This window comes from Neltuma alba, unplaced genomic scaffold (genome assembly GCF_004799145.2).
Source record: "Neltuma alba isolate B1F8T4 unplaced genomic scaffold, ASM479914v2 tig00010866_pilon, whole genome shotgun sequence".
Classification (NCBI taxonomy): Eukaryota; Viridiplantae; Streptophyta; class Magnoliopsida; order Fabales; family Fabaceae; genus Neltuma; species Neltuma alba.
The window spans coordinates 19,751-44,683 of record NW_021635658.1 but is presented as its reverse complement, the minus strand read 5'-3'; the positions used below and the strand labels follow the sequence as shown (position 1 = coordinate 44,683).

The following is a 24,933-nucleotide window of genomic DNA, read 5'->3' as shown; positions in this document are numbered from 1 at the left end:
TCTTCCTTAGTAATCATATTGAGCTCCTGCCACAAACCAACAAGGTCTAACCAGTAATCAGTCACGGTTTAGTTTCCTTGTTGGACAGACCAAATGCGCGTCTTGATATCATAAAGACGTGCTAAGTCTTCACCATCTAAATAAGAGTCATGGACAGCATCCCAGATGTCCTTGGTGGTGGGCAAATACATGAAGCTGCGTTTTAGGTACGGTGACATGGCATTAATCAGCCACGATGAGACGAGGGAGTTCTCTGTGACCCATTGTTGGAATTCAACAGAATTGGAGTCACTTGGTGCCTTCGTTGTGCCCATAATGTATCCTAGCTTGCCGCGACCTCCAACAGCCAGGCGAACGACTTAGGCCTACTCCCTGTAGTTACTGCCGGTGAGCTTCTCAGATACGATGGCGATGGTGGAACCATTGAGACTAGTGGTCGAACCTGAGGAACCACTGGTTGATTGAGATTCAAATGTCAGGGAGCCACCACAAGAAGAATCCATCACAGTCGAGCTTCTTATGGGGTTCGACCCAACTTCACGGTCCTCCGACATTGATGAGGAGGGAGACAAGGTGGTCGGACTTGGTATGCAACCTCCCCCTGCCGGCTTTGATACCATATAGCACTAGTACGAGTTGGTATCTTCAATTATATTAAACAGAGCACTGTACAGAACATATGTAGAGGAGATGGGGAATCGGGGAGATTACATATGGATATAAGGAGAGATTATAGGAATAATTTGAATTAAATCTGAATCCTTATAATTTTGGTAAATATATTCTATTTGAATATTATCATATCTGAATATTATCTACAATTACTCCCTCTGGTAATCATTATAAGAGGTTATCAACTAATTCATTCAAACCAAGAAATAACAATTATGTAATTAGATGTATTCCAAAATTATAAAATTTTTCAAATATACCCTTATTTAATAACGTGATTAAAAATTTTTTTATACCAAATATGCTTTTATAAGCAGGGGTAAACTAGGAAAAAAAGTCATTAATGACCTTATTGACCTCTTATAATAAGGACCAAAGTTTTCTTCTAGATCACCTTTTATAAGGGCCACAGGGAGTATAATAATTTAGTAATTAGTAGTTACCTCATTATAATAAATAGCTAATGAGCTAGTAGTGAATTATGTACTAACCAAAAGTTGTCGTAAATAACCTAAAGGAGGGGTATCATTCGTTTATTTTTAAGAAGTTTAAAATCTTGAAAAAGTAGTTGTTAATTGCTAAACTATTATATAGTAAATAGTTAATGAGATGCACATTAAGTAGCTAGACAAAAATTGTAAATAAGATCTAGTCAAAGCTTAATAGTTCACTTATACATTATTTTGTATTTTCTTTTAAAGTTGGATTAGTGGCTTAATGGTTATCTAGTTTTCTGCATCTAAGTGGCGGTGGGATCAAATCCCACTTTCACCACTTTGCCACAAAATATTCCTCTCGCCAGTTAGGAGCTGGCTGTTGGGGAGGAGGTTATGATTTTTTTTTTTTTTAAAAAATGAGAACATCTTTGTCTTTTTGGATAAATTGGCACCTAAATGGGATTATGGAAATTCAGCACACCAATTTGTTATTTTTCCTTAAAATAAGTGAGTGAGTTCATATATTATGTGTCTGTGTGTGTGTTTTCCTTTTTTTTTAATTTGTGAACTCGATGTTGTTTCTTGTTACCTCAGAAATGAGATGTCGAGGCATCGTCTCAATAGCAATGTCAAGAGCAGTTTGGTTGTATTTATTGAATGCCATTGTGTCCACTCTTGGGCATTGGGGTTCCAGAAGAGGATGATAATCATAGGCTTTCTACTTAGGAGCACGAAGAGCGAGGTGGTGAAGGAGTGTGTTCCCATCATCATTTGCTTATTAGTGGTTCATCTTTCACAATCTGTTTTAGTTCAGGAAATAAATATCCTCTTAGTGTACTATAGTGAAGAGCATTGGAACCTTTTTCATCCACCAATTCGCAGCAATCTGTACAATATTTTATTATCTTTTCCATAACAGATGAATCTTCATGAACAACTACAAAGTGAAGAGCCGTCCTTCCCTTGTTATCTCTCATGTATGCTGTGCTTCTATCTTTGCTTGCCAACAACTCTACCACATCAAAACTTGTAGCAATTGCTACCAAGTGAAGTGGCACCCAACCATTTTCATCTACTTGTTTGGCTGCTGGTAAGTTTCTTTCCAACAGTTTTGATACTTTTTCTATCATAGATAACATCAAATAAACACCATTAGTTTCATTTAGAAAAAACTAACCTTCTAATTTTCACACGAACACTCTTTAAATTTGAGCTATCCATTTAAAACAAACTCCGCCTATTTAGTATAGCCAGTCCCAAGTCCAGATAAAGGAGGAGAGTTGTGTTAGGCTCTCGACAGCCAACATAAAAATCTGTCAAATCTCATGAGCATGAAACAACAAAGTAATTATGCTACTGCTAGGTTGTTGCCCAAAAGTAATGCACTGTATGGCTCGAGTATAATGAGAAATGAGCTAGAGCTGCTACATCATCGCCCAGATGTAGTGTTAAATGAGCAAGGGCTACCGTACTTTTTTGGACGGAGGCAGATAAAGAAGTTAGTTCATGAGAGTAAGATTAGATTTGGCACTTGGAATATTGGGACTTTGAATGAGAAATCTATGGAGGTAATAGGAGTTATGAGGGATAGAAGGATTAACATTTGTGCCTCCAAGAAACTAAATGGGTTGGAGAAGTTTCCACAAATTTGGAGAGTATAAACTTTAGCATACAAGGAAGGTGATTAGTGCAATGAATGGTGTTAGTATCATCGTGGATGGAACATGGAAAAAGAATATAGTGGAGGTTAAAAGATTTGAGGACAGAATAATATTTTTAAGAGTAATTATTGGAAAGGATATTATCAATATCATTAGTACCTGTGCACCTTAGGTTAGGACAGAGACACACCTTAAAGATAAGTTTTAGGAAGATATGAAGGGGTTGGTTCAAAGCATACCACTTGAAGAAAAAATTTCTATTGGTGGGGATCTTAATGGACATGTCGGCAAGGAAGCAGGACAATTTGTTGGGGCTCATTGTGGTTTTGGTTTTAGGGAGCTTAACAATGGAGGATAATCTATTCTTGACTTTTCTCTTGCGTACAATCTCAAGATTGTCAACACATGTTTTAAGAAGTGAGAGGAGCATTTAATCACATACAAGAGTGGAGCCATAAAATCACATATTGATTTCTTTTTGGTTAAGAACCTGGACAGAAGACTATGTATTAATTGCAAAGTGATTCCTGGGGGGATGTACATTTTAAGAGTATCAAATAAAAGTATCATCAAGTGGTAAACCACAAGGTCAAGTAGTGGCAGTTAAAGAGTAAAAAGCGAGAGTCTTTCAAAAGGACCCTTTTGGAAGAAGGGATCTGGGAGTTGCAGGGAAATGCAAACATTATGTGGAAAGAGATAGCTATGAGGGTTCATATAGTTGCTAAAGCAATTTTGGGAGAATCCAGAGGTCGAGGTGAGATAAATAAGGAGACTTGGTGGTAGGAGAAGAGTGTGCAAGAAAAAATCAAACAAAAAAGAGATTGTTTTAAGGCCATACATTTTTGCAATAATGTAGAAAATTGGGAAAAGCATCATTTGGCTAAAAAAAGATAAAGAGAGTAGTGAGTGAAGCGCGTACTAAAGCTTACAAGGAGTTTTATAAGGAGTTAGGAACAAAGGTGGGGAAAAAATATTTACAAGATTGTAAAGTAAAGAAAGAGGAAAAAGAGAGATCTGGGCCAAGTGAAGTGTATAAAGAATGAAGATGGTAAAGTTCTAGTTACTAATGGTGATATTAAGAACAGATGGGAGGCTTACTTTTACAAGTTGTTTAATAAGAGAAGCGAATGTGTGACTTAGAATTTACAAGACTTGTTAATTAGTGAAGATGATCAAAATTTGGCTTTTTACCGCAAGATTCACATCGGAGAGATTAAGGCAGCTCTCAAAAAAATGGACAACAGTAAAGTCGATGGGCCTGATGGTATTCCTATTGAAGTTTGGAAATGTTTAGGCGAGGAGGGTGAATTGTGACTAACTAAGTTTTTTAATGAAATTTTATGCTCCAAGAATATGCCGGATGAATGGAGGAAAAGCATTTTAGTTTCTATTTACAAGAATAAAGGAGATATTCAAAACTGTGCAAGCTATAGAAGGATAAAACTTATGAGCCATATGATGAAGTTGTGGGAAAAAGTGATTGAATATAGGTTGAGGTTGGAGACTTCTATTTCAGAGAACCAATTTGGATTTATGCTGGGGAGATCTACAACTGGAGCAATCTATTTACTAAGGGGGTTAATGGAAAGATACAGGAGTAAAAGAAGGGATTTACATATAGTTTTTATTGACTTGGAAAAAACTTATGATCGTCTGCCAAAAGAAGTACTTTGGAAGGCTTTGGAAAAGAAAGGTGTATGGGTTGCTTATATCAAAGCCATACAAGATATGTATGAGAGGGTAACTACTAATATAAGAAAGCTTGGAGTTGAGACAAGGGACTTTTCCATTAAGATCACCTACATCAGGGATCTTCTTTGAGTCTTTACTTGTTTAATATTATTCTGGACGTTCTAACCAAGCATATTCAAGAAAGAATCCCTAAGTGCATGCTTTTCACGGATGACATAGTCCTCATGGCCGAATCAAAAAAAGAGATTAACTCTAGATTGGAGTTATAGAGAAGGACTTTGGAATCAAAAGGTTTTCGCTTGAGTAGGAACAAAACAAAATATATGCATTGTAATTTTAGGGGGAGGCAAAGCAATGGTAATTTGGAGGTAAAGATGGGGGATTAAGTCATTCCTCAAGTATCAAAGTTTAAATACCTAAGATCCATTATGCATGAGTGAAATTGATATAGACGTTTCTCACAGAATACAAGCTGGCTGGTTAAAGTGGAGGAAGGCTACTGAAGTTATTTACGATAAGAAAGTACCTGAGAAGCTTAAGAAAAATTTTATCGGACTGTCATAAGACCAGCTATGTTGTACGGTAGTGAATGTTGGGTGATAAAGAGAAAACAGAGCACAAAATTAGGGTAGCAGAAATGAAAATGTTGAGATGGATATGTGGTCATGCAAGAAAAGATAAAATTTGAAATGAAAATATCAGAACAAGAGTCAGTGTGGCACCTATCCAAGAGAAAATAGTTAAACATCGTTTAAGGTGGTTTAGATATGTGCAAAGAAGGCCATTGGAGGCCCTGATGAGGAGGGTAGATCTGACAATATGGAGTCCTATAAAAAGGCAGAGGAAGACCAAGAAGAACGCTTAGTAAGATCATTGAACGAGACCTCCTAGTCAACAGCATATCTAAGGACTGAGTTGTTAACAGAGTATATTGGTGTCGTGTGATTCATGTAGCCGACTCCACCTAATGGGATAAGGCTTGTTGTTGTTGTCCATTTAAAACAAAATTATCATACTTCAATTTGTATGGAAATTTAATCTAGTTATCACAACGTGTTCCTTAAATTATTTCAAAGAATTTACACGAGTTATTGTTATTTCATTTTAAAAAAAATATTGTAAGCATGACAGTTAATTGTCATTGTTGTTGCATATAATACAAAGGAAATAATCAGACGTATTAGATATACACACCAAACTTCAATCATAATAATAAATGACAAATTGCAAAATCATACAATATAATAAAACACCTGCGTCACCATGAAGGACTGCGGCATGCAAAGCAATTCTGCCGTTAGGGCCATTATTTTGCAGTGAATTATCACTGTTATTCAATATCGTATCTACCACGTTCCAGTATTTTCTCTCAACAGCAATATAAAGTGGAGTCTCATCAGCAACATTTTTCCCAAAATATGAGTGATCTGGTTCTTCCTTTACCAAGAAATCCACACCTTCTGTGTGACCATAACGAGCAGCCTCATGCAAAGCTGTGTCCTTCTTATCATTTATTGCTCTTATAAGCCTTCTCTCAGATCCAACTTCATTGATATCTCTAGGGAGAACTTTAGCACAATCAATTAATTTTTTCAGTATTTTTTGATGTCCATACCTTACTGCTCTATGAAGTATGGTTTCACCCTTCATATTGATCTTGAAAAAAAGTGCAGGAGACGTACCTAGAACCTCTTCTGCAAATGTCTCTGATACACTATCAGCATAGTTTGTGAAGTGTAGATGAAGCATTGTATTCTTATTTGGAGTTAGTATGGACTCAATTTGCTCGCCCATTCCTTGAAAGGCTTCGATGTTACCTTGCTTCGCAGCATTGTAAAATTCAAGTTCCATGCCTGTCATCCTGACAGTATCAAAATTGTTACTAACAGAAATAGGTTCTCCTAAATTTTGCAACTTAAAAATTAGCGTCCAAATGTTTCAACAAGATCAAAAGTAGGAACGAGTACCAATGGAAAGGGAAATCACGCATCCGTCCAAGCAAGAAAACTACAAGAAACCAAAAAATGATGCATAAAAATTGACAATCTTGGCTTATACATTTTGTGTGGATGTGATATAGGTACCTCAAAATTAGCCGTTGACGGAGCCCTGCAAAATGGTGAAACAGAAAGTCGAAGAAACTCTTTGCTGCTGCTACTTCAGATGAATTTGTGGACGTAGTGTGGGGGAGGGAGAGTTGAATAAGAAAGCATAAAGCATATGGAGTGGCTGATGAAAGTTGAAGAGGGTATATAAAGAGAGAGAAAGGGCATGAATAAAATATTCCTACGCGTTTTTCTTTTCCACCAAAAGCTGAAGTTGCCTAATCTCTTTCATGGGGTTTCAAGGAATGTTCCGTTATTGTTTTTGGGCCATTTCATTATTAGGCCTAGTTACATTGAAAGCGTAATGGAGTCTGAAGACCTGAAGTTACATTTAGTATGTGCTTTGGTTAGGTTGATGTGAGACCTCTTCGCCCAGTAATATCTTCGCTAGTGTCTGTTTATTGCAGTGGCCAATGTAGTTGAACCATGCAATTCGGGCCCCTTAAAGCAGCTAGGTTCTACTTAACCCAATATCATCTTTGTGAGTTTTTTTTGATACATAAGAAATTCACATCTCTCTCAATCTCCCTTATAAATTATAATGCACTTTAGTAAATGATTGTTCGATATTATTTTAACAAAATTGTAATTTTAAATTTTATAAGTTAATGAATTTGTTATAAATGTTACGTTTTATTAGAGTCTCATTGTATTCAATTTGAATCAGTTTGTGACTGGAATAAAAAATATATATTATACAAAGTTTACGATTTTCCGTCTTCAATTAATATAAAAGCTACTTAATTAATTTGATTAATGTTTTAATTATAACAATTAGTGTCAAGGTCAAAAACAATTATAACAATTAGTGTGATATAATCTCCCAAAATTATTCTTGGATAAAGTTATTATATTGTGTATTATTTTTTCTGGTTCTTAATACAAAAACTAGTTAGAAATTTAATTTGTTCCTAAAGACTTTAATCTACTTCATCTCTAATATTTATCTATTTTGCCTCCAAGTAATTCTTACGGTGATTGTACTTGTTAAGAAGTTTTCATGAAAGAGTATTTTCATGCACACAATTGATAGAGGTATTTTAGGGAAAATAACATCTATTTATTATAAATAACTAGTTTAATTAATTTTCTTAATTTTCAAAAATTAGTTATCTAACTTTTATATTAACGATCAGAGATAGTAGTTTATAAGTTGGGTAAACGAATTTGAAAAAAATAATAAATACGAAAGATAAAGTAAACTAAAATTTTATATTAGGATCAAATCCAACTGCTAAATAATGAGCTCTTATATTAACGACTAAAAATAATATTTTGATATGGATTGTTTAATTAGAAGTAAGTAGGGCGAAAACTTCTTTTTTGTTAGCTCTTATATTACGCTACTTCCATCACAATTACGAAAGTAAATCTTTTAGCAAAATTTGAGTAAGGCTTCCATTCTTTATAGAGTTACTCCTCTTGTCCTTCATTTGAGACTTAATTGAAGTGTCACTTTTGATTCTAAATATAAGACTTATCTTTTATGTTTATTATTTTCTTTTCAAATATTTAAATCTAAAAATTTTAAAAATTAACTTTTGCAAAAAAAGTTTAATATTTTCTAAAAATTAAAAAGACAACATTAGAGAGAAAGAGCAAGAAAAAATAGTATTTATTAAAAAGAAAAAATTAAAAATAAATACTATTTGAAATTTCAAATTACGCCGAGGACTAAAATGAAAATTTTGAAATGGTAATAATTTTATAATTTTATTCCTTATTTTATTAAACAAACGAGAAAAACTACCATCGCCAGCGATTCCTGCCGCTGACCAACCACCATATCTCTGGCACGTGTAACCCATTTAAACCTGTTTAAGTGAAGCTCAGGCACTAGTACTGATAGCTAATGTGACAACTGTTATTCCAAAAACCTATTTAGATTAAATCTAACAATTTATTTAAAATATTTATCATGATAGAAAAGAAGAAACTGTAAAATTATAAAATTACTATCATGGTTAAAAAAAATAAACTTATATTACAAGCAATATCAATCATTAACTTGGGCTTTGGACTTTCAAAGTCTAAAAATATTATTAAACTATTAGTCCAAACCAAACTCATACTTTCAAATATACGAACTAATAAATCATTTTAATACAAACTAAGAAGTCTATTAGTCAAAAGTCAACACTTTAAAAGAACATCACATGTAATATCCTAAATTTTATTATAGGATTTATAGAAAAAATGTTACCAAAATAAAAAAATTAAAAATAATAAAACAAAAAAAAAAGAGTGAACTTTCCCCAAAATTCGGTGAAAAGTTGAAAGTTGGGACTTGGGAGTTGGGGGAGAATTAATAAATATGTGGGGGTGTTAAATATACCCCCCTCATTTCGATTTTCACCGTGCGTAAGAGAGGAGAGAGAAATAGTGTGAGAGAGAGAGAGGAGCATACTAACGAAGGAGAGGCAAGCTTTGAAGATAACTGAGGTACATAAAATTACTTCTTTTCATCAAACTTTCTTCATAAATATTTTCTATATATTTTAAAATTTCTAATAAAAGTACTACTATAGTGATTAGAGAAAATTTTGAGACTTATATATGATATAAGTATTAAGTTTTGATAATAGATGACTATAGGAATTTAGAGGTAAATTAGTAGTTAATTTTAATCGGTTTAGATTTACCCATTCGTTATTTTTTAATATTTAATTTAATTTTTATTCTAAATTCTTGCAACTCTCACAATCCAAAATTAAATACTACCTCCGATCCTTAATATAAGACCTTGTTTGACTTTTATTTTGGTCCAAATATAAGACCCTAATATACTTTGTCTTTCATATTTATATATATATATATATATTTTTTAAGATAGTCCTTCTAACAATGATAATTCTAGCCAATACACTTGATTAGTGAGGATATTTTAAGAAAAACAACACCTATTTATTACAAATAACTAACTTAACTTCTTTTCTTAATCTCTTTAAATTAGTCAACTGGCTCTTATAATTAGAACCAGAGGTAGCATTTTAGAACTAACTTATAATTTTCTAACAATCCAAATTATTTATTTACATCCTCCAAATTATTTATTTTAATAAAAATAATTTTTTAAAATTTTTAAATATGAAATTATTACATTCTAAATTTTAAAAATCTCATTTAAAATTTAAACCTCAAAATTATACCATTAAAAATTTAATAATACCTCAAATATTTATAAATAAATAATCTAATCAAAATTTAAATTGTATGATTATCACATAAATATATATATTTTCATAAATAATAAAATTTTTAGCCAAAATAATTATTTTAAAATCTCCAACCACCCAATAAATAAAAATAAACCGATTACAATTTCAATAATATGTCAAACAACCCAAATAAATTATTTAACTTGAATTTAACTGGTAAAAATATGCTATATGTCATGTATAACTGATTTTTTAACTAAACAAATTAATTTAAATATTAAAACTAACACATGGGTAAATCTAAACTGATTAAAATTAACTACTCATTTACCTCTAAATTCCTATAGTCATCTATTATCAAAACTCAATATTTATATCATATATAAATTTCAAAATTTTCTCTAATCACTATAGTAATACTGTCACTAGAAAGCTTAAAACATATAGGAAATATTCACAAAGAAAATTTGATGAAAAGAAGTAATTTTATGTACCTAAATTATTTTTAAAATATACCCTCTTTCACTAGTCTGCTCCGTTCTCTTACACACATATTATTTCTCTCTTCCTCTCTTGCGCATGGCGAAAACCGATAGGTGGGGTATATTTAACACCCCTACATATTGATTAGGGGGGCTTTTTCCTAATAAATTCTTTCCTAATTTCCAATTCCCAACTTCTTACCGAAAATTTCAGTGTAAAGTTGACTCTTTCTTCTTGTTGTTTTTTTTGAAATAAAATATTACTCCTCCGGTCCTTATTATAAGACCCAATTTGACTTTTTATTTGGTCCTAATTATAAGACCCAATCCATTTTGTCTCTTATATTTATGCATTTTTTTCCAAGATAATCCTTCTAATAATGATAGTTTTAGCCAATATACTTAATTAGCAATGATATTTTAGGAATGACAACACTTATTTATTATAAATAACCAACTTAACTTACTTCCTTAATCTCCTCAAATAAGTCAATTGGGTCTTATAATTAGGACCGGAGGAGTATTATTTTATCATACTAATAAAATATTGTTATTTTTTATTTTTTTTTTAATTTTGTTTATCTTGGTAACATTTTTTCTATAAATCCTATAATAAAATTTAAGATATTACAACTAAAAAGAAAAAGAAAGGGTCAACTTTCCATCGAATTTTAGGTGGAAAGTTGGGAGTTGGAAGTTGGAAGAGAATTTATTAGTAGGAAGCTCCTCCTAATAAATGTGTGGGGTGTTAAATATACCCCTCACATTTCGGTTTTTGTCGGGTGCAAGAGAGGAAGAGAGAAATAATATGTGTGAGAGAGAGAGAGAGGAGTAGACTAGTAAAAGAGAGGGCATATTTTAAAAATAATTTATGTACATAAAATTACTTCTTTTTATCAAACTTTTTTAATGAATATTTCCTATATATTTTAAACTTTCGAATGACAGCATTACTACAATGATTAGAAAAATTTTTGAGACTTATATATGATGTAAGTATTAAGTTTTAATAATGGATTACTATAGAAATTTAGAGGTAAATAAGTAGTTAATTTTAATTAGTTTAGATTTTCCCATTTATTAGTGTTTAATATTTAAATTAATTTGTTTAGTTAAAAAATCTGTTATATATAACATATATCATATTTTTACCCGTTAAATTTAAATTAAATAATTTATTTGGGTTTTTGACATATTATTAAGATCTTAATTAGTCTAGTTTTATTTATTGGGTGGCTAGAGGTTTTAAAATAATTATTTTGGCTAAAATTTTATTATTTATGAAAAAATATATATTTATATGATAGTTATAGCATTAAAATTTTGATTATATTATTTATTTATAAATATTTATGGTACTATTAAATTTTTTATGGTTCGATTTTGAGGTTTAAATTTTAAATGAGATTTTTAGAATTTATAATATAATAATTTCTTATTTGAAAATTTTGAAAAATTCTTTTTATTAAAGTAAATAATTCAGAGGATATAAGTAAATAATTTGGATTGTTAGAAAATTATAGGTTAGTTCTAAAATATTTAATTTTGGGTTGTGAGAGTTGCAAGAATTTAGAATAAAAATTAAATTAAATTAAAATTTTAACTAATATAGAAGCTTAATTAATTAAGTAGCTTATATTAATATGTTGTTATATTAATTGTATAGATTAATTATTGATTGAGCAAAGAATTAACCTTATGGTAATCTTTTCTATTACTTTAATGAGAGATAACCACTTTTCACTTGTTATATATGCTAATATGTTGTTTATGAGTATTTTTCTATTTTAGAATAATGATGTGCTATTTGGAACTCAAGTAGATATGTTACATCTTTTGAGTTATGAAAATTGTATTGTGGGGCTTTCAAAATTGTGATTGAGCTATTTGGAAAAATATATAATTTATATCTTATGAATTATATTAAAAAAAGATTGAGATATGTCTCATTATATTGTGAATGATTTGTTGTTATTTGGATTTTGAGTTGAGTTCTATTCTACCACGTGATAAGGCCATCATTAGTGCATATTAGTTAGCTTCCTTCATCGTTCGAGTGAGTTATAGACCTTTGTGGCTTCTTGTTCATCCCTCAGAGTATGGGATAGGCCCTTATGTCTGATTGATCCCTTATAGTAAAGGATAGACTGATGTGGCTTGTGTGTTATGTAATATCCTAATATTTTAATTTTAAGAAAAAAGAAAGATAAAATAATAATATTTTAATTAAAAAAACATAAAAGAAGGGAGCAACTTTCTACACTTTTGTTGAAAAAATGAACAATGGAAAATGAGGCATGGAACGTTGGGAGATGGGTGGAAAAAATAGCATTAAGGAAGACTTTGGAGGAGGAGGATTTAATGCCAGAAGAAAAAATGGGAGAGTAGTTCGAGAAATGAAGAATAAAAGGCAGAGGAGACGCAGAAGCTGAGCCGTATGCAGAGAGAAAGAGAGAACGAGAGAGGAGCAGAGAAGTTTTGGTATTTTGAAAAGTAATACAAGCTTTGGGAATAATTTAGGTACATGAAATTATTTCTTTTTATCAAACTTTCTTCATAAATATTTTTCTATACATTTTAAGCTTCCTATTAATAATATTACTGTAGTAATTAGAGAAATTTTTAAGATTTATATGAAGGATAAGTTTTGAGTTTTGGTAATAAATAACTATAAGAATTTAGAGGCAAATGAGTTGTTAATTTTCATTGGTTAAATTTATCCATTTGTTGGTTTTTAGTGCTTAAATGAATTTTTCTAGTTAAAAAATCTGTTATATATGATTTATATTATATTTTTACCAATTAAAATTAAGTTAAATAATTTATTTGGATACTTTGAAATATTATTGAGATTTTAATCAGTTTAGTTTTATTTATTGGGTAATTAAAAGTTTTAAAATAATTATTTTAACTAAAAAATTTATTATTTATGGAAATATATATATGATAGTTATAGCGTTAAAGTTTTGATTAGATTATTTATTTATGAATATTTGAAGTATTATTGAATTTTTGATAGTTTGATTTTGAGATTTAAATTTAAAATGAGATTTTTAGAATTTAGAACATAATAATTTTATATTTGAAAATTTTGAAAAATCCATTCTATTAAGGTAAATAATTCGGAGGTTGTAAATAAATAAGTTGGCTTTTGGAAATATTAAATTATTTCTAAAATACTTAATTTTGGGTTATGAGAGTTGCGGAAATTTAGAATAAAAATTAAATTAAATTAGAAATCTAAATAATATATATAAGCTTAATTAATTAATTAATTAGCTTATATTAATATGTGGTTATATTAATTGTGTAGATTAATTATTGGTTGAGCAAAGGATTAACCTTGTGGTAATCCTTAGTATTGTTTTGGCAAGAGGTAACCACTTTCCACTTGTTATATGTGCTAATATGTTATTTGTGAGTATTTTGTTATTTTTGAATAATATTTGTTATTTGGAATTCAAGAAGATATCTTATATCTTTTGAGCTATGAAAATTGTCTTGTGGGATTTTTAGAATTGTGATTGAGAAGTTTGGAAAAGATATATGATTCATATCTTATGGATTATACTAAGGAAAGATTGAGACATTTTTCGTTGTAATGTGAATGATTGGTTGTTACTTGGATTTTGGATTGAGCGTTATCCTACCACATGGTAAGGCCGCCATTGGTACACATTGGTTGGCTTCCTTCTTCCCCCATAGTGAGGGATAAGCCTTTGTGGCTTCTTATTCGTCCCTCAGAGTGAGGGATAGACCTATATGTCTGATTGATCCCCCATAGTGAGGGATAGACTTATGTAGCTTGTGTGTTAGCCCCATAGTAAGGGTTTGGATGATTGAAATTATATTTCGATGGATATATCTGTATTTCTCGATAATTATTAATTGTCTCACTTAACACCTCATGAGCACGTGTTAGTATGTATGATTAGTTGAAAAGCTGGTTACTGAGACGTTTGTCTCACCCTGTGGTTTTTCCTATCTTCAGGTGATAGTTCAAGTGGTGGCCCATCAGGGAAGGCTCTGGAGGCATAATGTGCTGTTATAGCTTGTATAGCCTCCCTGCTTTTGTGTTTATGTGTTGATTTGTTATATATTGCCACATAGGGCTCATCTACTCTATTGTTGTAAACTAATACTTTTAATTACTACTATCTAGTATGATAGGGCTACTAGAAGGCCAAAGACATCTCAGACTCTCCACATGACAGTCTTTTGAAGGTGTTGACTTTTGGCTAATGAGCTCTATAGCCTATATTAAAATGATTTATCAATTCGTATGTTTAAAAATATAAGTTTGGTTTGGGCTTCTGGACTTTGGAAGTCCAAGACCCAAATTAATTAATAATGTTGCTCGTAATATAAGTTTATTTCTTTTAATCATGATAGCGATTTCAAAATTTTTAGGTTTTTTTTTATTATGGTTAATCTTTTGAATAAATTGTTAGATTTAATCTAAAAGGGTTTTGAGAGAACGGTTTTCACATGTTAGCCCCCATAATGAGGGTTTGGATGATTGAGATTATCTAAATATACATATTTTATATTTTCTTTGATATATCTATATTTCTTGAGATTTAATAATTGTCCCACTTGACATCTCACGAGCACATGTTAGTGTATGATGAGTTGGAAAGCTGGTTACTGAGGCATTTGTCTTATCCCATGGTTTTTACTATCATCAAGTGATAGTTCAGGTGGTGGTATATCAGGAAAGGCTTCTGAGACATAGTGTGCTGTTATAGCTTGTATAGCTTTCATATTTTTGTTCTATGTGCTGATTTATTATATATTGCAACATAGAGCTCATCTACTTCAATATTCTAAATTAATACTTTTAATTACTACTATCTGATATGGAGGGCCGTTAAAATGTCAGATACCTCTAAGATTCTGCATATAACACTTTTTTAAAGTGTTGACTTTTGACTAATGGACTTCAAAGCTTATATTAAAATGATTTATCAGTTTATATGTTTGAAAGTATGAGTTTGGTCTGGGCTAATGGTTGAATGATATTTCTGGATTTTAAAAGTCCAAGACCCAAGTTAATGATTGATATTGCTCGTAATATAAGTTTATTTCTTTTAATCATGATAATGATTTTATAATTTTAAAGTTTTTTTTCTATCATGATTAATCTTTTGAATAAATTGTTTGATTTAATTTAAATGTGTTTTGAAAGAACGGTTGTCACATCACATGCAGAATCTTAGAGGTAACTAGCTTTCTAATGACCCTCTCATATTAGATAGTAGCAATTAAAAGTATTATTTACAATATTAGAATAGATGGGACATATGTAGCAATATATAATAAATTAGCACATAAAACAAAAGCAGAGAGACTATACAAGATATAACAGCACACTATGCTTCTGAAGTCTTCCCTGATGGGGTACCACTTGAACTATTACCTGAAGAGAGTAAAAACCACGGGATGAGACAAAAACTTCAGTAACCAGCTTTCTGACTCATCATACATACTAGCACATGCTTGTGAGGTGTCAAGTTGGACCATTATTAAATCTCAAGAAATATAGATATATCAATGGAAATATAAATTATGTATGTTTAGATAATCTTAATCATCTAAACCCTCATTACGGGACTAACACACAAGCCACATAAGTCTATTCCTCACTATATGGGACCAATTAGACAGATAAGCCTATCCCACACCGTAGGGGATGAATAAGAAGTCACAAAGGCCTATCTTTCACTCTGGGGACGAAGGAAGCCAACCAATATACATCAACGACGCCTTACCATGCAGTAGAACAAGACTCAACTCAAAATTTAAATCACAACCAATCTTTCACAATATAATAAGAAATATCTAGTATTTTCTCAACATATATCCATAAGATATAGATCATATAGCTTTTCAAACAGCTCAATCATAATTCCAAAAATCCCACAAGATGAATTTTTATAGCCCAAAAAGTATAACATATCTCCTTAACTTTGAAATAGCAAATCATTATTCCAAAATAGTAAAATAATCACAAACAACATATTAACACATATAACAAGTGGAAAGTAGTTACCTCTCGCCAAAGCAATAGAAAGGATTACCACAAAGTCAATCCTTTGCTCAACTAATAATTAATTTACACAATTAATATAATCACATATTAATATAAGCTAATTAATTAAACTTATATATTAGTTAAATTTTTATTTTAAATTCTCGCAACTCTCAAAACCCAAAATTAAGTATTTTGAAGCTAAGAATTATTTACTTTAATAAAATAATTTTCCAAAATTTCTAAATATGAAATTTTTATGTTCTAAATTCTAAAAATCTCATTTGAAATTTAAACCTCAAAATTGAACCATAAAAAATTTAATAGTACCTCAAATATTTATAAATAAATAATCTAATCAAAATTTTAATGGTATAACTATCATATATATATATATATATAATTTTTCATAAATAATAAATTTTTTAGCTAAAATAATTATTTTAAAACCTCCAGTCAATCAACAAATAAAACTAAACCGATTAAAATCAAGTCTTTTATAAACATATTTAGTTAAGTATATATATCTTGAAAAAATTAGTTAAATTTTTAATCAAATCTTTTATGTTTTTCTTAACTAAATATATTGTGTAATTGTAAAAATATAATTTAGGAATTTATTAAAATGAGGGATAAAATAGTAAATAAAATTTATTTTAATATAAATTTCAGTTAAAAATAATATTTTAAGAATTTTTTAATGGTATTAATTGATTAAACTAAACTGTATATTTTTAAAATAGAGGGGAGGTTTGTGTAATTAATACAAACTAGAAGGGTAATCGAGTATTTTACTCTAAATGGATAGATATTTTACAGTAGATTTCAATATGGAAACAATGTCAAATGGGAATGATTTTTTTTTTTATAAAAAAAATCACCTCAGAAATTAAATTTTAAATTTTGATCTAGAAGAAGTTAAATAATAAAGTGAATTGATGAGAGATTCGAAATGCCAAAAAAGATAATGCTCAACAGTTCTAGAGACATATTTTAGTCAATTCAGAAATATAATGCACCGATTTTAGAGACCAATTTCTTCCCAGGTGTTGCAAAAGCAGTCCAATGTACTTAAATACCCGCTAACTTGGGAGCAGGATAAGAGAGAGAGAGAGAGAGAGAGAGATAAGATGTTAATTGCACAAGTTGATGCTGTATTAGATGTACGTCAAACCCTGGGTGTTGCGTGAGCCGAATCTTTGCAGAACCATTAAGATGTTGGGAAAATTACTGTAGAGTCCCACAGAAGACAATTTACTACCAGAAGGTCCCATGAAATCCCCAAATTCCTCATAAGTCCCCAGGGACCTCTGGGTAAATAATTTGAGTTGTGATATTACGTACTTGCCCTCAGTCATTGATAAAGGAAAGAAAAGAGGGAGAGACGCTGATTGGCTTCATTTAGTGCGGTTGTTTGTTATGCATGCACAAGGAAGAGAAGCTTCTGAAAGAAAGAAGGGAGTTATGCGCTGGTACTCCATCGCAGGCAAGCGACATTATTTCTTCATCTTCTTGGTACGTCTCATCATTAACAACATTTCTCTTCTTCTGTACACAACCAGTGTCAAGTTTAATGTTGGTCTGAAAAGTTGATTGTGTGTTGATATGTGGGTATTAAAGATGTGATTCAACTCACTAGAAATATTAAGGGAGGCTCATTTTAGTCATATGTGGTTTTAATCATGTTAGGTGTGGTTTTACTATGTGTGGCTAGGGTTAGAAAGCAATGCTCTGTTTTTCGGTGAATGAGGCTCTGTTTTTGGTCACTGATGCTGTGTTGCTGATGAAGATGAGTGGAAAATAACATATATTTATTATTGTAACCCCTCAAATGCGATGGTTAAATGTGTTGTTAATGGGTACATCGAAGGTTGTTAACATAACTGTATGACTTGTTATTAACAACCAGTCGCAGCTTTAATGCTGGTCTGAAAAGTTGATTGGGTGTTTATACGTTGGTATTAAGCATGTGATTCAGCTCTCTAGAAATATCAAGGGAGGCTCATTTTAGTCATATGTGGTTTTAATCATGTTAGGTGTGGTTTTACTATGTGTGGCTATGGTTAGAAAGCAATGCTCTGTTTTTCGGTGAATGATGCTCTGTTTTTCGGGCAATGATGCTGTGTTGCTGATGGAAATGAGTGGAAAATAACAGATATTTATTATTGTAACCCCTCAAATGCGATGGTTAAATGTGTTGTTAATGGGTACATCGAAGGTTGTTAACATAACTGTATGACTTGTTATTAACAAGTGATTGTGGCAGGTTGATATCCAGGATGGCAACTTCCAGTGCAAAGCAATTGTTTTGCTACCTCCATATAGGAGGACAATTTATTAATGGTGTAGAAGGTGAAACGCAGTATGTTGGAGGTGGTGTGAGAACAAGAATGATAAAGGAAGGGACATCATATGGAGAATTTAGAACAATGGTGGCATCAATTGTGGGAAAAGAAAGTAATGGAATGGTTATGAAATTCACAGTAACCTTTGATGAGTGTACATTTGTGGACCTTGTAGATGATGAAGGAGTAGAACATTTGATTAACTTCAATGGCGACAGTGGTCATGTATATATAGGAGAAAATGGAGATCAAAATTCACAACTAACAAGGGATGTTGTAATAGAAGAGCAACATGTGTAAGTTGTGTTATTTAAATTTCGAAGTAATATTAGCTATTGTCAACTGTTGTGCATAAGTTGTTATTATAGTGATCGAAGGTTGTCATTAACGACCCCTTGACCTGTTCTGTTATGTAGGATGGAAGACTTGTTCGGAGGTTCAGATACATTGTCCATGTCTCCACCTAATGTGGTTAGTGAAGACCCACTATTGTTGCCATGTGGTTCAGAAATGATGCCAACCCCAATTCCGGAAATGAATTCAACAAAGTGGAAGGGTTTGGTTATCGGAGAAGGACAGATTTTTCCTAATGCAGTGGCTCTTAGGCAAGCACTGTATAGGTACAGTATTGCTGTGAAGTTTTCATACAAGTTTGTGAAGAACAATCAACAAAAGATCATTGTGAAGTGTATGGCGGAGGGATGCCCGTGGTATATGGGTGCATACTCAATGGGACAAAGACAAGATTCTGAGTTGTTAATAATTAGAACCTTAAGAAGTGAGCATGTGCATTATGCACAGGACAGCTTGGTTGTATCTCACTCTAGAGGGTCAAACTTAACATCATCAATCATGATAGATTCTTTGAGGTGTAATATAGACAAGAATGCTAATGAAATTAGAAGAGATCTGTATAGAGAATATGGGGTGCGACTGAATTATAGTCAAGCATACAGGGGTAGAGAAAGAGCATTGAGGGAAATACATGGTCGTGCACAGGATTCATACATGGCGATTCCCTGGATTTGTGAAAGGCTCATTGAAACTGATCCAAACACAAGTGCTCGATGGGAAGGGTTGGATAGTAACAGATTTCAGAGGGTGTTCATTGCTTATGGATGCTCAATTAATGGATTTTTAGAAGGGTGTCGACATATACTTTATATAGACGGCTGTCATCTAAGTGGTCCTTACAGGGGGACATTGATTTCAGCTAATGCATATGATGCAGACAATGAACTATTTCCATTAGCATATGCTATAGTTAGTGGGGAGACATATGATGATTGGGCTTGGTTTCTCCAGAACGTCAAAGACATCACAAGATCAGTGGAGACAACGATAGTTTCAGATCGGAATAATGCCATTATAGGTGCTGTGCGAACAATATTTGGTGGCGAGAGACATGCTTTTTGTTATAGGCATGTGAAAGAAAATTTTAGTGCACATTATTTAAAAATTAACCGAGGCAGGGGACGAGTTTCAGGTACTTCAAAGGACGTTGCATTGAAAATGCTGGATGGAATCGCCTATGCAAGGATTGAGGATGAATATGTTGCTGCAATGGGGAAACTTAGATCATTCTGTCCACAATTGGCTGATTGGGTTGACACTCAAGGAGATGTAGATCGGTGGGCTTTAAGCAAATTCCCGTTTAAACGATAGGATAACATCACCACTAATGTTGCGGAGTCGTTTAATGCCTGGATTTTGAAGGAGAGGAAGCACAATGTGTCAGTTCTCATACATGAGCATATGGAGAAATTAGCCAAGAAGATGGTTGCAAGCAAAATGGCAATGGAAAATTGGACAAATGGCGTTGGGCCAAATATTGAGTCCAAGTTGCAAGAAAAAGTAGCAAGAGCGGAGAATATGCATACTGTATATTATGGAGATAACCGAGTTCAAGTTGATACTACATCTCCTACTGGAATAATTTGTGTCACTGTTGATCTCACAGCTCAGAAATGCACTTGTTTAGCATGGCAAATGAGCGGAGTACCTTGTGCTCATGCCTGTGCAGCGATAAAGCTACTTCATGGTAGTGTTTATGAATTTGTAGATGATTGCTATAAGCTGTCAGCCCAAGAGAAGATATATGCAAGTAGTATGAGGCCAATTGCGACACATGATTGTCCTCGTCCCGAAGCTCTCACCGTTACGCAGATGATGACGGGAACATTTTTACAGCCACCAATCACTAAAAGACCCTCAGGGAGGCCAAAGAAAAGAAGGATTGAATCTCAATTTCAAAGTAAAAAACTTTACCACTGTGGAAGATGCCATGAGCCAGGCCACACTGTGAAGACTTGCCAGAACCCCAATCCAAGTTGAGCTTTGCTGGTGGCTTGTTGATATTTCGTTTTGTGAATGCTTGTGACAGCATTTTTTTTGTAAATGTCATAACCTACACCTCAAGTTGTCCGTCATTATCCACACATGCAACACGTATGCTTTTTTGAATAGGTTGTAAATTTGGTGTAGTTATGTTGTACATATATATATCAAGTGGTAAATGACACCTGGTTGTAATCTGATATAACATCATTTCTGTATTTTTGATGTACTGGTGAATAGGTTGTAATGGACTTGTTATCAGACGCCATGCAGGTTGTCATTAGCAGTCTCAATTATGTTACTGATATAAAGTGACAATTTCTCCTACTTCCAGTGTTCAGTGATTTCTTAAGACATTCGAGCTGTGTTAAAGTCATAATATGATATGATTTGGTTAGAATTAGATCTCATGTGGAGGTTGTGGTATCCCCAGCGTCAGTTGTCAGGGGCAATGTGAAGGTTGTTAACCAATTCTGTTCGGGTTGTCAACAATCCCTGTTGAGGTTGTAAATGAATTGCTGCAATAAAAATCTGCTGTAATATGATTTGGTTCTTTTAAAGCTGTTAATGACTTTAAAATGCTCCCAATTTTTGCTATTAAGGTCGTTATATGTGCTCATAATATAATTAAGTTAACAGCTGTGTTATACCCCGAGTGAGTTGTAAGGGCACTGCCAATGTTGTTAATCATTTCTGTTACGGTTGTGAACAACCCCTGTTGAGGTTGTAAACAGATGTGGCAGAGAGGACTCTGATATATGCCTATCATGTCACCATGGTTACCATTTGTTTATCCAGTCTTATTCAGTCTGCATTTGTGGCCATGATGAAAACACATGAATGCCTTTACAAAAACTTGATAACCAGTAAAGGATATCAAAACACATTAACATATCTTAACATCCAGGATTCATACATGCTCAAAGAAAAGAATAAAATGTGAACTTGACGTTCAGATGTCACTATGCTGTCAAATAAATAAATGTAAATACAATATATGCTTGTCATTTATTTCTTCCTCTTGCTTTGGGGGTTTCCTCGCAGCAAAGACAGCACTTCATCGCCATGCAGGTTGTTCCGATGAGTCACGAGCCACCACAAGCATCCAACCTTCAAGTCATGGATTTCTTCAGGGGAGTACTTAGGCATTGTGTAGCCGTCATCACCATACTCAGTGCCGTCCCATGTTTGTAACCAGCTCAACACATGAACCCCACAAGAGTCCCTACAAAGGAAAAACAAGTACTTTAGTGAATGAACATTAGCTCCCAAAAGTTGAGACACAAGTACTTGTTGTGCTGAAAAATAACTCACGTGTCAGATTGCACATGAACTTTTGCCCATGTGACTTCCTCGTCAATCTTGTCCTCCTCCGCAAACAGTGATGGCTTCAGCACACGAAGCACTTGGCAGAAACAATCTCTCTGCAAAAAAGGGACAAACAGAAGAAACAAGTTTGACAGTTGTGAATGACAAGTTATCAGGAAGCATTAACAACCTTCGCTGTAGCCAATGACAAGTAATCAGCAGGCATTAACAACCAGGACAGTTAAGCAGACAAGCAACCATAACGCATTAACAAGTTATAGAATGAATGTAAAGTTGTGCATACAATCCCTCTCGCCATGAATTGCTTAGGATCTATCTGTCCTCTCTTTTTCCCTTGCTTCCTTTGTGGTTTCTTCCCTGTTTTCATTGCTTCTTCTTCCTCTCTTTGTAATCTCAACATCGTCAAATTGTCCACCAACGAGTCAAGGGCATAGAAACGCATGGTTCTTACATCCATCACGTAACAGAACCAATGGTAATTGAAAAGGGTGGGGCCAAATATGAAGTCACAGTCTCCAATGTTATATCCTATGTGCTCCGGTAAGATTTCATGTTCATGTTTTTCTAGGCTCCACCTAAGAGGATTAGCGGCCATTGTTTGCATTAACTCAGGTGAAAAAATGTGCCTACTGACACGACCGTGGTTCTCTTTTTCATCTCCCACCAAGGTTCTCGCCACCATAGACATGAACTATATCACACATACAAACAGTTAGTCATGATCATAATGACATTCGCAGTTCTCTATCTATATAAACAATTGTCTTACCCTGTCGTTCATCCATTTCCTGTCTTGTAGGCAGCAAAGCTCAGCACGTGTCAAGAAGTACCCATACATCTCTACAATGTACCTGCAGCAAAAGGAACAATGAGCACAAGGGTTGTATGTGTAAAATTGTTGTCAGTCAGTTGTCCCAATTACAATCAGTCCCAACACTTACTTGGCACCTTCATCTTGATCACATCTTCTCGTGCACATCTGGAATAATTCCTCTTTCTCGTCAGCTTTTCTCTTGCCACGGCCTTTTTTCACCTCCTCTAACCAGGGAGATTTGATTGCACGGCTTCTCACCCGTGTTGATCTTCTTACATCCATTTGCCCTTGTGCTTGCTGGTCCATTTCATCCTTTCCCTCCATTTCATCGCCTACACCCTTATCCTCTTCTACTGCTGCATCACTAGACTTGTCTTGTGTTTTTTCTTCTCCATCATCCTCTGATCCAGAGTGACTCCCTTCTCCTTTCTCCTCAGGTTGAGATTGACTCTCTTCTTCACGCGAAGCACTTTTGCCCTCTTCTTTATCATCTCCTTCTGGTTCACTCTGTTGTTCCTCTTGTGACAGAATTGAATCTTTTGGGCTTCCTTTACCTTCTTCACCGGTTTCTTCATCTTAGTTGCCTTCTCTTTGTCATCTTCGCTACTTACTGCTTCCACCACATCTTCCTTGTCAATCTCATCCGTCAACCTCAACTGCAGGGAAACCAACTCTTCTCTAATTGTCGACACCAACCCTTCAACCATGGTCATCAACCTTTCATACGTTCTCTTGATTTCCTGCAAAACAACAGTAATGAAAGTTATCATTACTCCAAATTCTACACAGCACCAAAATAAGCTTCACATGATTTACTTACAGGGTGGGTTAGCTTTATTCCTGTGCTGGATGCACTTGTTGAAGCCCCACCGACACTCGGAACGCCATGCAGTATGCCTCTGTCGCTATTCTTTTCTGATTTCACTCTTGCCTTCACTTTTTCCTCATCCCAATAAGTAATGGCATTTTCATTTTTTGCCGCCTTTTCTTTTCCGAGAGGAAAGTGTTGTAGGCAATAAATCTGCATGTGAAGTTAATGATAACTTAGATATACAACAACAACAACATCCAAACAGGCCACTGACAACATAAACAGCGGAAAATCACAACCTACACACTGCCCAATAACAACATACACATGACCAATCACCACCTACACATAGGCGTATCACAACCTACATTTGCGCTATTCACATTCACAACATGTACAGCAGCCAGTGACAACCCATAGTCAACGAATGACAACACGAACAGACTGCAATTACAACCTATACATAACCAGGTGACAAACCAACACAGCCCAATGACAACCTGCACACAGGCAATAACAACCTCCACACCAGCCAGTCACAACATATCCATAACCAGTTCACAGCGTACATTTCTCCAACTGACGACATAGAGTAGTAAATAACAACATACACAGTGACCAATCACCACCTACACATAAGCGTATCACAACCTACATTTGTGCTATTCACAACATGTACAGCAGCCAGTGACAACCCATACTCACCAGAATGACAACACGAACAGACTGCAATTACAACCTATACATAACCAGGTGACAAACCAACACAGCCAAATGACAACCTGCACACAGGACAATAACAACCTCCACACCATCCACTCACAACATATACATAACCAGTTCACAGCGTACATTTTCCCAACTGACGACATAGAGTAGTAAATAACAACATACACACTGTCCAATCACAACCTACACATAAGCCTGTCACAACATACATTTGCGCCATTCACAACATGTACAGAATCCAGTGACAACCCATACTCACCCGAATGACAACAAACAGACTGCAATTACAACCTATACATAACCAGGTGACAAACCAACACAGCCAATGAC

General features: G+C 33.5%; 4 protein-coding genes across 4 annotated transcripts; 1 reads left to right on the top strand and 3 right to left on the bottom strand.

The window, feature by feature from the left end:
• Positions 1–1,876: 1,876 nt before the first annotated feature.
• Positions 1,877–6,617, bottom strand: LOC114759561 (ankyrin repeat-containing protein At5g02620-like). Its single transcript, XM_028948758.1, has 3 exons — positions 6,547–6,617; positions 5,716–6,323; positions 1,877–2,232 (listed from the first exon to the last, which is right to left on the bottom strand). Exons 2-3 carry the CDS (start codon positions 6,320–6,322, stop codon positions 1,877–1,879), a joined length of 963 nt encoding a protein of 320 aa, XP_028804591.1. The 5' UTR covers position 6,323; positions 6,547–6,617.
• Positions 6,618–17,709: 11,092 nt separating this feature from the next.
• On the top strand, positions 17,710–20,248 carry LOC114759559 (uncharacterized). The gene is made up of 3 exons (XM_028948757.1): positions 17,710–17,753; positions 18,505–18,879; positions 19,000–20,248. Exons 2-3 carry the CDS (start codon positions 18,518–18,520, stop codon positions 20,246–20,248), a joined length of 1,611 nt encoding a protein of 536 aa, XP_028804590.1. The 5' UTR covers positions 17,710–17,753; positions 18,505–18,517.
• A 1,625-nt stretch (positions 20,249–21,873) lies between these two features.
• LOC114759557 (uncharacterized) lies at positions 21,874–22,579 on the bottom strand. The gene is made up of 3 exons (XM_028948755.1): positions 22,533–22,579; positions 22,235–22,344; positions 21,874–22,145 (listed from the first exon to the last, which is right to left on the bottom strand). The coding sequence occupies exons 1-3, from the start codon at positions 22,545–22,547 to the stop codon at positions 21,929–21,931; spliced, it is 342 nt and encodes a 113-aa protein (XP_028804588.1). The 5' UTR covers positions 22,548–22,579; the 3' UTR covers positions 21,874–21,928.
• Positions 22,580–22,705: 126 nt separating this feature from the next.
• Positions 22,706–23,387, bottom strand: LOC114759558 (uncharacterized). Its single transcript, XM_028948756.1, has 4 exons — positions 23,191–23,387; positions 23,019–23,100; positions 22,884–22,940; positions 22,706–22,777 (listed from the first exon to the last, which is right to left on the bottom strand). Exons 1-4 carry the CDS (start codon positions 23,385–23,387, stop codon positions 22,706–22,708), a joined length of 408 nt encoding a protein of 135 aa, XP_028804589.1.
• Between the last annotated feature and the right edge of the window lie 1,546 nt (positions 23,388–24,933).

Excerpts from the sequence above, each read along its gene's own strand:
- LOC114759561 (XM_028948758.1), bottom strand. The coding sequence starts at position 6,322 with ATGACAGGCATGGAACTTGAATTTTACAATGCTGCGAAGCAAGGTAAC. Across the intron at positions 2,233-5,715 it reads AGTCCTTCATGGTGACGCAG|AAAAAGTATCAAAACTGTTG; the intron begins GTGTTTTATTAT and ends TATCTATGATAG.
- LOC114759559 (XM_028948757.1), top strand. The coding sequence starts at position 18,518 with ATGGCAACTTCCAGTGCAAAGCAATTGTTTTGCTACCTCCATATAGGA. Across the intron at positions 18,880-18,999 it reads GTAATAGAAGAGCAACATGT|GATGGAAGACTTGTTCGGAG; the intron begins GTAAGTTGTGTT and ends TCTGTTATGTAG.
- LOC114759557 (XM_028948755.1), bottom strand. Across the intron at positions 22,146-22,234 it reads GTTCATGTGCAATCTGACAC|GGACTCTTGTGGGGTTCATG; the intron begins GTGAGTTATTTT and ends TTTCCTTTGTAG.
- LOC114759558 (XM_028948756.1), bottom strand. The coding sequence starts at position 23,387 with ATGGAGGGAAAGGATGAAATGGACCAGCAAGCACAAGGGCAAATGGAT. Across the intron at positions 23,101-23,190 it reads GATCAAGATGAAGGTGCCAA|GTACATTGTAGAGATGTATG; the intron begins GTAAGTGTTGGG and ends CTTTTGCTGCAG. Across the intron at positions 22,778-22,883 it reads AAAAAGAGAACCACGGTCGT|GATATAACATTGGAGACTGT; the intron begins GTCAGTAGGCAC and ends CGGAGCACATAG.